At 48.4% G+C, this 13,739-nt stretch overlaps 1 protein-coding gene across 1 annotated transcript in view; it reads right to left on the minus strand.

The window, feature by feature from the left end:
* Positions 1 to 13,739, minus strand: part of ADCYAP1R1 (ADCYAP receptor type I) — a 135,463-nt gene that overhangs the window by 90,739 nt on the left and 30,985 nt on the right. The window contains exon 2 of the mRNA XM_060248019.1: positions 1,894 to 2,001. Coding sequence (XP_060104002.1) covers positions 1,894 to 2,001 — 108 coding nt within the window. The remainder of the gene's footprint in view (positions 1 to 1,893; positions 2,002 to 13,739) is intronic.

Genomic DNA, 13,739 nt, shown 5'->3' on the forward strand with positions numbered 1-13,739 from the left:
TCAGTTTTGGGCACCACATTTAAAGAAGGATATAGACAAGCTGGAAGGGGTCCAGAGGAGGGCGACGAAGACAGTGAGGGGTCTGGAGACCAAGTCCTATGAGGAAAGGTTGAAGGAGCTGGGGATGTTTAGCCTGGAGAGGAGGAGGCTGAGAGGTGATAGGATCACCATCTTCAAGTACTTGAAGGGCTGTCATATAGAGGATGGTGTGGATTTGTTTTCTGTGGCCCAGGAAGGTAGGACCAGAAGTTGTCAGACGCCCTGAGTCCGCTTGCGGAGAGGGCGGGATAGAAATTTAAAGTAATGGAAATTTAAAAGTAATAATAAATAATAATAGAACCAATGGGTTGAAAGTAAATCAAAAGAGTTTCCAGCTCAACATGAGGAAGAACTTCCTGACAGTTAGAGCGATTCCTCAGTGGAACAGGCTTCCTCGGGAGGTGGTGAGCTCTCCTTCCTTGGAGGTTTTGAAACAGAGGCAAAGGTCTTCCACATCATCTGCTGTCAGATCTTTTAACTGGAGATGCTGGAGACTGATCCTGGGACCTTCTGTATGCCAAGTAAATACTCTGCCACTGAGCCACAGCCCATCTAACCCAGCATCCTTTCTCACAGAGTGGCCTATGAGTTCCTCCGGTGGGCCAACAACTGGGCATAGAGACTGAGATCTTCCCCTGATGTTGCCTCCTTGCTCTGGGATTCAGAGGCTGACTTGTTGGCTGCCGTGTGAATAGAATGTTGGACTTAGCAGGTCTCTGCTCTGATCCAGCATGGCTCTTCTTACGTTCTTATTAGAATCATAGAATCATAGAGTTGGAAGGGTCCTCTAGTCCAACCCCCTGCACAATGCAGGAAACTCACAAACACCTCACCCTAAATTCACAGGATCTTCATTGCTGTCAGATGGCCATCTAGCCTCTGTTTAAAAACCTCCAAAGAAGGAGAACCACCACCTCCCGAGGAAGCCTGTTTTACTGAGGAACCGCTCTAATGGTCAGGAAGTTCTTCCTAATGTTGAGCCGGAAACTCTTTTGATTTAATTTCAACCCATTTGTTCTGGTCCTATCTTCCGGGGCCACAGAAAACAATTCCACATCATCTTCTATATGACAGCCCTTCAAGTACTCGAAGATGGTGATCATATCACCTCTTAGCCACCTCTTCTCCAGGCTAAACATCTCTATTTCCTTCAACCTTTCCTCATAGGACTCGGTCTCCAGACCCCTCACCATCTTCGTCACCCTCCTCTGGATCAGTTCCAGCTTGTCTATATTCTTCTTAAAATGTGGTGCCCAAAACTGAACACAATACTCCAGGTGAGGCCTTACCAGAGCAGAGTAAAGCGATACCATCACATCACGTGATCTGGACACTATACTTCTGTTGATGCAGCCCAAAATTGCATTTGCCTTTTTAGCCACCGCATCACACTGTTGACTCATGTTCAGTGTATAATCCTCTAAGACCCCTAGATCCTTTTTGCACAGACTACTGCTAAGACAAGTCTCCCCCATCCTATACCCATGCATTGGATTTTTCCTACCTAAATTGGATTTTTCCTTTCCTATTGATTTATACTCTTTTTAATTCCCTCCCTGGAAGCCGCTTGTTGCCCTGGAATGGCATCAAGAACTCTAGAAACAATTTAAAGATTGTAAATGTTTAATCACGGTGTATGTGTGTGTGTGGGGGGGGGAATGGTTATTGAAGAACATCTCTAATGGCAGGAGGAGAAAACATCAGGATGGCCTGGTGGTAAACCACAGAGAGAGGGGTACACACATGCAGTTGCTTTCAACTGAGTCAGAGCATTGGCTTGCTCAGGTCAGTATTGTCTACTCTGACTAGAAGCATCTTTCTGGGGACCCAGGTGGAGGGATCAGGCAACATTACCATCTTCAAAGTTGAGCATCATGAAGAGGTCTGGGCATCTGACGTAGACGACCTCGCCGATGTAGGCCGGCTTCCAACAGGTGATGTTATCCCACATGCCTTTGCAGTCTGCGGAGGAGAAAGGGGTCTCTGTTAGAGCTGCAGCTGATTCTGCCTCTCCGATGAGGCTTTTTAAAAAAATTGGTTTAACTTGCTGAAAACAACTCCTGCTATAACAACTCCTGAAAACAACTGCTGTCATCTTTTCACCCAAGTGAAGGTTTCCCACAAGGTAACAGTAAAAAAATATGGCAACAGTTTCATAAATATACATCGACAGAATGGAACTACGTTGACATATATAACAATGAATTAAACAATGAATTAAGCAGGAAGGAGGGTCAGTGAGGGAGCGCCAAAGCACACAGAAAACCTTCACCCATCAGTGGAAGACGAGGATAGAGGAGAAGGGAATTTCACAATTTTGGTGCCAACACTGAGAAGGCTCTTTCTGAGTTAGCCAGCCACCCAGCCTCTCAGATGATGGGAGCATCTGAAGGAGAACCCTTGAAGCTGACTTTAGTTGTCAGTCACAGTATCTTAGCCTAACCCTACCTCACCGTCCCTACCTTGGGGAGGGACGGTGGCTCAGTGGTAGAGCATCTGCTTGGTAAGCAGAAGGTTCCAGGTTCAATCCCTGGCATCTCCAGAAAAGGGTCCAGGCAAATAGGTGTGAAAAACCTCAGCTTGAGACCCTGGAGAGCCGCTGCCAGTCTGAGAAGACAATACTGACTTTGATGGACCAAGGGTCTGATTCAGTATAAGGCAACTTTATATGTTCACAGGGTTGTTGTGAGGATAAAATGGACAGCGGTGTAATGATGTAAGCAGGTTTGGATCCCCACTAGGGAGAAAGTCAGAGTCTAAATGAAGCAGACAAACAAGCAAAGGCAACAAGTACGGTTGCCAAGTCCTCCCCCCCCCCAGCCTCTGGTGGGGGATTTGTTTCGCATGCGCTTGGGGTGCAATGACGTCGGCGATGTTGCATGCCAACCGCTCTAGGCGTTTCCTGGAAAACTCTATGGTTTTTCCCAGACACTCTAGCATTCGGGGAGGGAAAAACTCTATGGTAGAGTTTTCCCTCCCCAAATGCTAGAGCTTCTGAGGAAACCATAGAGTTGTCCTGAAAATGCCTAGAGTGGCCGGCGTGCACCTTCACGATGACCTCACTCACGGGTGATGTCACCATGCCGGTGACTTTGGGGGAGGTTCCTCCTGGGTGGAACAACCCCTGCCCGGACCGGGGGCTTGGCAGTCCAAGCAACAAGCAATACTAGAAAATTAAGACTTAGAGGGGGAAACCCCAATCTGGATAACCCAGGCAGAAGCTAAGCCTGGCAAGTACTTGGATGGGAGACCTCCAAGGGAATATCCGTACAGGGAGGCAGAGGCAGGCAACAAACCGCTTCTCTCAATGTCCTTGCCTCCCAACCCCACTAGGGGTTGCCAGAACTCATCCACGACTTCCAGACAGGCGTGCAGACACGCATGCACACAAAATACAAAAATAGCAAAAAGCAAAAAGAATTGGGGGGGGGGGGTGCACTAATAAAAAGATACACATGTCCGATAACATTGCATGCTTTTTTAAAAAGGGGGGGAGGGCATACTAATTGGAATGCAACAAGACCTCTGAGGTGATTTTTTCTGGCAAACCTCTCATAAATTGAGGCAGAAAAGAAGAAAAATAAGAACATCGGAGAAGCCATGTTGGGTCTGGTCAGTGGCCCATCCAGTCCAACACTCTGTGTCACATAAGAACATAAGAGAAGCCATGTTGGATCAGGCCAGTGGCCCATCCAGTCCAACACTCTGAGTCACATAAGAACATAAGAGAAGCCATGTTGGATCAGGCCAATGGCCCATCCAGTCCAACACTCTGTGTCACATAAGAACATAAGAGAAGCCCCGTTGGATCAGGCCAGTGGCCCATCCAGTCCAACACTCTGTGTCACATAAGAACATAAGAGAAGCCATGCTGTATCAGGCCAGTGGCCCATCCAGTCCAACACTCTGAGTCACATAAGAACATAAGAGAAGCCATGTTGGATCAGGCCAGTGGCCCATCCAGTCCAACACTCTGTGTCACATAAGAACAGAAGAGAAGCCATGTTGGATCAGGCCAATGGCCCATCCAGTCCAACACTCTGTGTCACATAAGAACATAAGAGAAGCCATGTTGGATCAGGCCAGTGGCCCATCCAGTCCAACACTCTGTGTCACATAAGAACAGAAGAGAAGCCATGTTGGATCAGGCCAATGGCCCATCCAGTCCAACACTCTGTGTCACGCAGTGGCCAAAAAACCCAGGTGCCATCAGGAGGTCCACCAGCAGGGCCAGAACTCCAGAAGCCCTCCCACTGTTGCCCCGCCCCCCCCACCAAGCACCAAGACTACAGAGCATCCCTGCCCCTGACAGAGAGTTCCAACAATACGCTGTGGCTAATAGCCACTGATGGACCTCTGCGTCATATGTTTATCCAAAACTCTTCTGTGGCATTCTGCCATTCCATAGTCGGAAAGATGTAATTAGGGTCACCAGCTCTGGCTTGGGGAATACCTAGAGATTCGGGGGGAGGGGGGTTGGAATCTGAGGAGAGCAGGCTTTGAGGAGGCAAAGGAGTCCAAAGGTGTATAATGCCCAAAAGCGCATCTCCCAAAATGGCCATTTTCTCCACATGAACCGATCTCTGTCACCTGGAGATCAGCCATAATCCCAGGAGATCACCTAGGGCAGGGGTGGCCAAACAGCGGCTCTTTAACACATCTTGGCTGAGTACAGACCAGCGCTTTGGGTCGACTCAGAGACGACTCTGAAGTCGACCCCCCCAAAAACCCCTCCAGATGGCAACATCTGCTGCCCGCCCCTGTCCCGCACTCACCCTGTCCTCCGGTTCGATCCACCCGGCCCAAAAAGGGCACCACTTCAAAAGTGGTGCCTTTTCGCCACGGCACCTCTGAGGCGCTTCCTGGCCGTCTGAAAGGTCAGGAAGCGCCTGGGGAGCCGCGGCTGGGATGCACGAGCTTTCCTGATGCTCCCCAGGCACCCACGGCCCGCCCCTTTCCCCAAGCATTGTCCCGGACGCCCCGGGGCGTTCGATTTCCGGCTGGTTTGAGCCATTGTGTGGCTCTTGAAGCCCCCATTGGCCAGCTCAGAGAAGGCATTTGGCTCTTTAAATAACTTCTCCAAGCCAAGCCAGTGGCTTGGGGAACGCATTTAAAGTTAAAGCTACTTTCTTTCCACCTCTTCCTCCCTCCCCCATCAATTTGCCTTCCTTCCTTCCTTCCTTCCTTCCTTCCTTCCTTCCTTCCTTCCTTCCTTCCTTCCTTCCTTCCTTCCTTCCTTCCTTCCTTCCTTCCTTCCTTCCTTCCTTCCTTCCTGTCTTGTGACTCTCAAACATCTCACGTTTATTCTATGTGGCTCTTACATTAAGCAAGTTGGGCCGCCCCTGACCTAGAGGTTGGCAAACTTAGCCATCATGGCTGATATTTAGAGATCATGTACCTTGAAAGCCCAGGATCTCAATAGCAAACAGTGGGAGAAGCAGAGCATTTTTTTTTTTGTAGCAGGAACTCCTTTGCATATTAGGCCACACGCCCCTGATATAGCCAATCCTCCTGGAGCTTACAGTAGGTCCTGGAATGAGATGCCTGTAAGTTCTTGGAGGATTGGCTACATCAGGGGGTGTGTGGCCTAATATGCAAAGGAGCTCCTGCTACAGAAAAAAAGACCTGGGTGGGGGTTTGTGGTTCCCCTCACACCTTCCTCATGTAGATAGATCCCAGTAGACAGCCGTGTTGGTCTGAAGTACTAGAACAAAATAGCGGAGTCGATTGCACCTTTAAACCCAACTTAGTTTTATTCAGAACGTCAGCTTTCGGGTGCATGCACTCGTCTGAAGAAGTGTGCATGCACACAAAAGCTTACGTTCTGAATAAAACTAAGTTTGTCTTAAAAGTGCAATTGACTCCTATTTTGTACTATTAGTTTTATTCAGAACGTCAGCTTTCGGGTGCATGCACGCTTCTTCAACGAGGGATGAGGTACACATCTAGCTGGTGGGGTTTGGAATGCCAAGCGGCACAAAGTTAAAATCCAATAGTAGAATAGTAAAATTAACAAATTCAGAAAACCTTTGATCTGGGTTGCATTAGCGTGGGAAACCATAAAACAGTAACATGTCAGAATGCGAGAATGCCTGTTAATGATTCTATTGCTAATAAACCTGGGTCAAATTGAGGGCACTTCTTTCCCAGAAGTTTTTCCTGTCTAACTAATTTACCTTTTAACATGTAACATAAACATACATCATTCTAGTTTGGGGAAGGACGATGGCTCAGTGGTAGAGCATCTGCTTGGTAAGCAGAAGGTCCCAGGTTCAATTCCCGGCATCTCCAACTAAAAAGGGTCCAGGCAAATAGGCGTGAAAAACCTCAGCTGGAGACCCTGGAGACGCTGCCAGTCTGAGTAGACAATACTGACTTTGATGGACCGAGGGTCTGATCCAGTAGAAGGCAGCTTCATAGGTTCATATATGTTGGGGAGGAATGGTGGCTCAGTGGTAGAGCATCTGCTTGGTAAGCAGAAGGTCCCAGGTTCAATCCCGGCATCACCAATTAAAAAGGGTCCAGGCAAATAGGCGTGAAAAACCTCAGCTTGAGACCCTGGAGAGCCGCTGCCAGTCTGAGTAGACAATACTGTCTTTGATGGACCCAGGGTCTGATTCAGTAGAAGGCAGCTCCATATGTTCATATGCCATTAGGAAAAAATACATTAAAATATAGTGGAAGATGGGTTTAGTATATGAAATGAGATAAACCGCCAATATCCCATGACTATTGGGGAGGGACGGTGGCTCAGTGGTAGAGCATCTGCTTGGGAAGCAGAAGGTCCCAGGTTCAATCCCTGGCATCTCCAAAAAAAGGTCCACGTAAATAGGTGTGAAAATCCTCAGCTTGAGACCCTGGAGAGCCGCTGCCAGTCTGAGAAGACAATACTGACTTTGATGGACCAAAGGTCTGATTCAGTATAAGGCAGCTTCATATGTTCATATGTTCATATCCCTTGTTTGAATATGTCAGCACAAAAGCATTATTCTGATACACTATCCTAAAAGAGAAATACATTGGAACACTGTGGAATCCTTCCTCATGGGCTTTCAGAAAGGGGTTTCTGGCTGTCCTCCACTGAGAACAGGCGGCTAAGGCTGAAGGACCCTTGGCTTTATTGTCAGTATAATAGGAAACCAAATTGAGATGGCGTGGCTCGAAAGAACGTTGCTTCCCCCATTGTCCTAATAGCCATAAGAGATCCCTGTGAGAATCGCATGACTTTTGAGCCCCGAATGGAGCCATAATCATTTGGAGAAAATGGGCAGGTTTTAAAAGATGGGCCGCGGGAAGAAGAAGAAGAACAACAACAACAACAACAAAAAGACAGCAGGGCCCCCGAAATGGAAGCGTTCAATAAATAAGTCACGATCCGGGGGGAAGCTTCGCTTTCGAGAGCTCATTGTCTGTCAACGGGCAGCCGGGAGGAAAACCAGGGAGACGGCATCAAAAGCCGCCAGACCTCAAGCCCCCCCCCTCCCCAATAAAAAAAAAGCTTTCACGCCTTTTCATCCTCATCTTTGGGGCCTCAAAGCAACCTCTCCACAATTCCTCTTTGCTAAGCGACTTAGGAAAACAGAAAAAGCTTCCTTCAGGAGCACAGCACAGAGAAAGGGAGAGAAGCCCCGCAGAACTGAGCTGACAATGAACCTGTGAAACGCTCTCTTTCTCTTTTTTGTGGGATTGTTAAATCTTTTTTTCTTCCCCCCAAAAGATGGGAGGGCGAGGAGAGCTGCACGTTACTCAGGAGTTCTCAGCAACAGAGATGTGGAGAAATTCGGACTCAGTTGTTAAGGAGGGACAAAGAGACTGCAGACACTAAAAGAAGAAGATGACTGCAGATTTATACCTTGCCCTTCTCTCTGAACCAGAGTCTCAGAGTGGCTCACAATCTCCTTTATCTTCTTCCCCCACAACAGACACCCTGTGAGGTGGGTGGGGCTGAGAGGACTCTCCCAGAAGCTGCCCTTTCAAGCAGCTGCAAGTGGAGGAGCGGGGAATTGAACCCGGTTCTCCCACATAAGAGTCCGTGCACTTAACCACCACACCAAAATGGCTCTTCAGATGCAGAGGTGGTGAATAAAATTGTCATTATTAGCGATTAGTGATACCATTAGTGATCCGATTCTTTAATAGCGATACAACTGAGATTAGCAGACGAAACTGCTATGGAAAATGCAAGGACTAAAAGTTATGGTTGTTTTGTAATTTATAATGCTGGAATTTATATGAGTATGTTTATCTTTGTTGACTTTGTATAATTCAATAATAGAAGCTGGTTTTCACGGTGGGTTTTGTACCTTTATTTTTCAATCCCCAGGTGGGGGCAAGGGAACCCCCGGTTTGGAGGCCCTCCCCACCCCCCACTTCAGGGTCTTGAGGATGCTCCTCAGGTGTCTGTGTGTAAGTTGCAACCCTGTTTTTTCATTTGACATTCATTACAGAAATCGCATGGTCAGTGCTTTGAGCCTAAGACCCAGGAGAAAACATGAAATGACTGAGAATTGACTGGTGAGCTTTTAGGCCCAATAGCACAGGAGCTACAGAGCAAAGTCTCTATTTTCTCCATTGGCTGAGGCTCCTCCCTTGAGGAGGAAGAAGGGAGAGGGAGCTTGTTTTTCCAGGCTTTCTCAATTGCATAGCAGAGCTACTGCACCAAGTCTCTCTTCCTTCCATTGGCTGAGGCTCCTCCCTGTCCTGGTCCCCTAGGGAAGGAAGGAAAGAGCCAGAACTCCCTTTGCCCAGTTCCCTGGGTCCCATGAAAGAGACACAAAGAAAGCACCTTTAAGACCAACAAGTGCTAATGTTTTAAGTATGTTTTATTTTAAGTTTTTAAAATCTTTCATAGAATCATAGAGTTGGAAGGGGCTTCCAGGGTCATCTAGTCTAACCCCCTGCACAATGCTGGAAACTCATAAACACCTCCCCCTAAATTCACAGGATCCTCATTGCTGTCAGATGGCCATCTAGCCTCTGTTTAAAAACCTCCAAGGAAAGAGAGCCCACCATCTCCTGAGGAAGCCTGTTCCACTGAGGAATCGCTCTAACGGTCAGGAAGTTCTTCCTAATGTTGAACTTTTTTGATGTAATTTCAACCCATTGGTTCTGGTCCTACCTTCTGGGGCCACAGAAAACAATTCCACACCATCCTCTATGACAGCCCTTCAAGTACTTGAAGATGGTGATCATATCACCTCTCAGCCGCCTCCTCTCCAGGCTAAACATGTTCCTTCAACCTTTCCTCATAGGACTTGGTCTCCAGACCCCTCACCATCTTCATCACCCTCCTCTGGACCCGTTCCACCTTATCTATATCCTTCTTCAAATGTGGTGCCCCAAACTGAACACAGTACTCCAGGTGAGGCCTTACCAGAGCAGAGTAAAGCGACCCCATCACTTCACGTGATCTGGACACCACGCTTCTGTGGATACAGCCCCAAAATTGCATTTGCCATCTTTATTTGCAATCTTTAATTGGGTTTGCAATCTTTAATTGCAATCTTTAATTGTGTTTGTCAGTGTCCTTTATAATGTTTGTATCTCCGCTACCTGGCCTTACGTTTTTTTGACCCTCTTGGCCTGACCCGACAAGGTCTCATTTATGTCGGATCCAGCCCTCGTAATGGATGAGACTGGCATCCCCTAACTAACTGCAGTGGATATAGTTCAGGACCCAGGAATAAGCGTGCATCCCTGCGAGTCAAAGGAGGACAGACGGGAAAACCAAACACAAACCAAACCTCCCCCTTCCCCCCCCCCCCCAATATCCTCTGCCAGTCTTCAGAATCACACTTCCTTCTTTCAGGCTCTTATTCATAAAGCCAATGTTTCCTTCAGCCTCCAAGAAAAGCTCGCCTTTCATCTCCCCTCAATAGTTTCCGAGAAGGTAAGGCGGGGCGCCAAGTCAATTTGCATAGCCAAAATATTTCGCACATGGGAAAATGGGCTTTTGAAAGGATGACCTCCCTTATCGGCGACTGGGAAAGCACCAACCCCGAGTCCTTCACGCCATCCAAGTTAGTTGCATTATTCTTCCTGGCCCGTTGGAGAGAGTTATTCTGAGCTCATGCTTGGAGACGCGGGTTTCTTTGTCCTCTCTTTTGAACAGCAGCAAGAGCAAGAAAAAAAAGCTTTGGCGAAGGCAACGTTGCAGTAGCACAGGGCTGGGTTGGGCATGCCAGAGAACGTCCCAAAAAGAGAGCGAGAGAACAATATTTGGGAAATGAACGCAGGGACGAGGCTGGCAGGAGACAAGGCTGATTCCTGCGCTGTGGTTTTCTAGGAGGACAGGTATACAAAAGAGGGCCACAGCTCAGAAGCTAGGCTTCCCAATCCCCAGGTCCCAGCGGGGGATCCCCCGGTTTTACAGGCTTCCCCCCTCCCCCAGCCAGCTGGCCAGCCGGGGAAGCCCCACCCCCACAGCCAGTATGCACCTCCATGAACGATTCCCATAGGGAATGATGGGGAGTTGATCCACAGGTATCGGGGGCTCTGGCGGGGCTGTTTTTTGAGGTAGAGGCGCCAAATTTTCAGTATAGCATCTAGTGCCTCTCCGGAAAATAGCCTCCCAACTTTCAAAAGGATTGGACCAGGGGGTCCAATTCTATGAGCCCCAAAATAAGGTACCCCTATCCTTCATTATTTCCTATGGAAGGACGGCATTTTAAAAGGTGCGCTGTCCCTTTAAATGCGATGGCCAGAACTCCCTTGGAGTTCAATTATGCTTGTCACACCCTTGCTCCTGGCTCCACCCTCAAAGTCCCCAGATATTTCTTGAATTGGACTTGGCAACCCTATCAGAAGCAGAGCATCTGGTTGGTTTAAAGATGCTCCCAGGTAGGGTTGCCAATCCCCAGGTGGAGGCAGGGGATCCCTGGTTTGGAGCCTCCCCCCCCCCCCCGCTTCAGGGTCGTCAGAAAGCGGGGGGAAGGGAAGGGAAATGTCTGCTAAGAACTCTATTATTCCCTATGGAGATTTATTCCCATAGAAAATCATGGAGAATTGATCCGTGGGTATCTGGGGCTCTGTGGGGGCTGTTTTTTGGGGTAGAGGCACAGAATTCTCAGTATAGCAACTAATGCCTCTCCCCAAAATACCCTCCAAGTTTCAAAAAGATTGGACCAGGGGGTCCAATTCTATGAGTCCCAAAAGAAGATGCCCCTATCCTTCATTATCTCCTATGGAAGGAAGGCATTGAAAAGGTGTGCCGTCTCTTTAAATGTGAGGGCCAGAACTCCCTTTGGAGTTCAATTATGCTTGTCACAACCTTGATCTTGGCTCCACCCCTCATGTCTCCTGGCTCCACCCCCAAAGTCTCCTGGCTCCACCCCCAAAGTCCCCAGATATTTCTTGAATTGGACTTGGCAACCCTACTCCCAGGCCGGCCTGGAATTCAGCAGGAGATCACAAAGAGTTGCCAAACCCCAGGTGGGTTATTACCAACAGGAGACCGCAGCGTAGAGAGAATTAGAAAGCAAGAAAACCCTCCGCTGCGCATAAGCATGACAAACGATCGTGCTGTGTTAATGAGCACATTTGTATCTTCCACAATTTGATATGAGTACTATTCAAAAATCTTTCCATCGCTCTTAGTTACTTTTCAAAGTCCGAAGTTCATAAACGTAAATTGATATCCAATCTGGATGCTTGAACTGTAAAAAAAGAAGGTAGAACCGTAGCATGCTGCCTGATCCAACATGGCTTCTCTTATTAGGGTTGCCAATCCCCAGGTGGGGGCAGGGGATCCCCCGGTTTGGAGGTCCTCCCCCCCCCCGCTTCAGGGTCATCAGAAAGCGGGGGGAGGGGAGGGAAATGTCTGCTGGGAACTCTTATTCCCTATGGAGATTTATTCCCATAGAAAATCATGGAGAATTGATCCGTAAGTATCTGGGGCTCTGGGGGGGCTGTTTTTTTTGGGTAGAGGCACCAAATTTTCAGTATTGCATCTAGTGCCTCTCCCCAAAATACACCCCAAGTTTCAAAAAGATTGGACCAGGGGGCCCAATTCTATGAGCCCCAAAAGAAGGTGCCCCTATCCTTCATTATTTCCTATGGAAGGAATTGAAAAGGTGTGCCGTCCCTTTAAATGTGATGGCCAGAACTCCCTTTGGAGTTCAATTATGCTTGTCACAGTCTTGATATTGGCTCCATCCCTAATGTTTCCTGGCTCCACTCCAAAATCTCCTGGCTCCACCCCCAAAGTCCCCAGATATTTCTTGAACTGGACTTGGCAACCTTATCTTTTATGTTCTTATGTGACACACAGTGTTGGACCGGATGCCTGAAGGCATAGAAGTGGATTCAAGGGACTACCTATGTCTGGAAATATTTATTTTATTTCTCTTTATGTGCCCAGCAGGACTTGGTACCTTATTATTTTTTTTTTTTCGGTTCAAGCATCCCGATTGGATATTAATTTATGTTTATGAACTTTGGACTTTGAAAGTAACTAAAAGCGACTGAAAGATTTTGAATTGTATGAATATAAAATTGTGGAAGGTATAAATCAGGGTTGCCAAGTCCAATTCAAGAAATATCTGGGGACTTTGGGGGTGGAGCCAGGAGACATTAGGGGCGGAGCCAGGCTGTGACAAGCATCACTGAACTCCAAAGGGAGTTCCGGCCCTCACATTTAAAGGGACGGCACACCTTTTCAATGCCTTCCTTCCATAGGAAATCATGAAGGATAGGGGCACCTTCTTTTGGGGCTCATAGAATTGGACCCCCTGGTCCATTCTTCTTGAAACTTGGGGAGTATTTTGGGGAGAGGCACTAGATGCTATACGGAAAATTTGGTGCCTCTATCAAAAACAACAGCCCCCCCAGAGCCCCAGATACCCGCGGATCAATTCTCCGTGATTTTCTATGGGAATAAATCTCCATAGAGAATAACAGAGTTCCCAGCAGACATTTCCTTCCCCTTCCCCCCACTTTCTGACGACCCTGAAGCGGGGGGAGGGCCTCCAAACCGGGGGACCCCCTGCCCCCAGCTGGGGATTGGCAACCCTAGTATAACTGTACTCGTTAGCACAGCACGATCGTTTGCAATGCTTATGGGAGCAGGGGATCTCTCGGTTTGGAGGCCCCCCTCCCGCTCAGGGTCATCAGAAAGCACGGGGGAGAGGGATTTCTGCTGGACACTCCATTATTTCCTGTGGAGGCTGATTCCCATAGAGCAGGGGTGGGGAATCTCCATCCTGAGGGCTGTATGCGGCCCTCGAGGTCACTTGGTGTGGCCCTCGGGGATTGCTGGACCAAATGTGGAGCCTCCCTGGGGCCTGGTTGGCCAGCGAGGATCGTGGGGCCCGGCCGCGCTGTGCAGCAGCCTCCCCGGGGCCAGGCAGGGATCACAGGGCTGATGTGCTGTGCGGCAGCCTCCCTGGGGCCTGGCTGGCTGGCCAGAACTGCTGCAGGGCCTGGAAAAGTGACTGTCACCGTTCAGTTTGCACTTGATTATCCCAGAGGGTGTGGCCTAATATGCTAATGAGGGTGTGACCTAATATGGTAATATTCGGGGATGTGGTCTAACGTGCTGAGTTCCTGCTGAGCTTTTTCTACGAAAAAGCCCTGGACCTATTCATTTGCCTACGGTGGTGGGCCGTGTGTGTGTGTGCCAGATTAGGCTCTCCCCACATGATTTCAAATAGAAAAAGCAATTATTTGCATTCATTTTGTGCTGGCTATATCATTCTCCCTCG

The sequence above is a fragment of the Heteronotia binoei genome, chromosome 10 (genome assembly GCF_032191835.1).
Source record: "Heteronotia binoei isolate CCM8104 ecotype False Entrance Well chromosome 10, APGP_CSIRO_Hbin_v1, whole genome shotgun sequence".
NCBI lineage: Eukaryota > Metazoa > Chordata > Lepidosauria > Squamata > Gekkonidae > Heteronotia > Heteronotia binoei.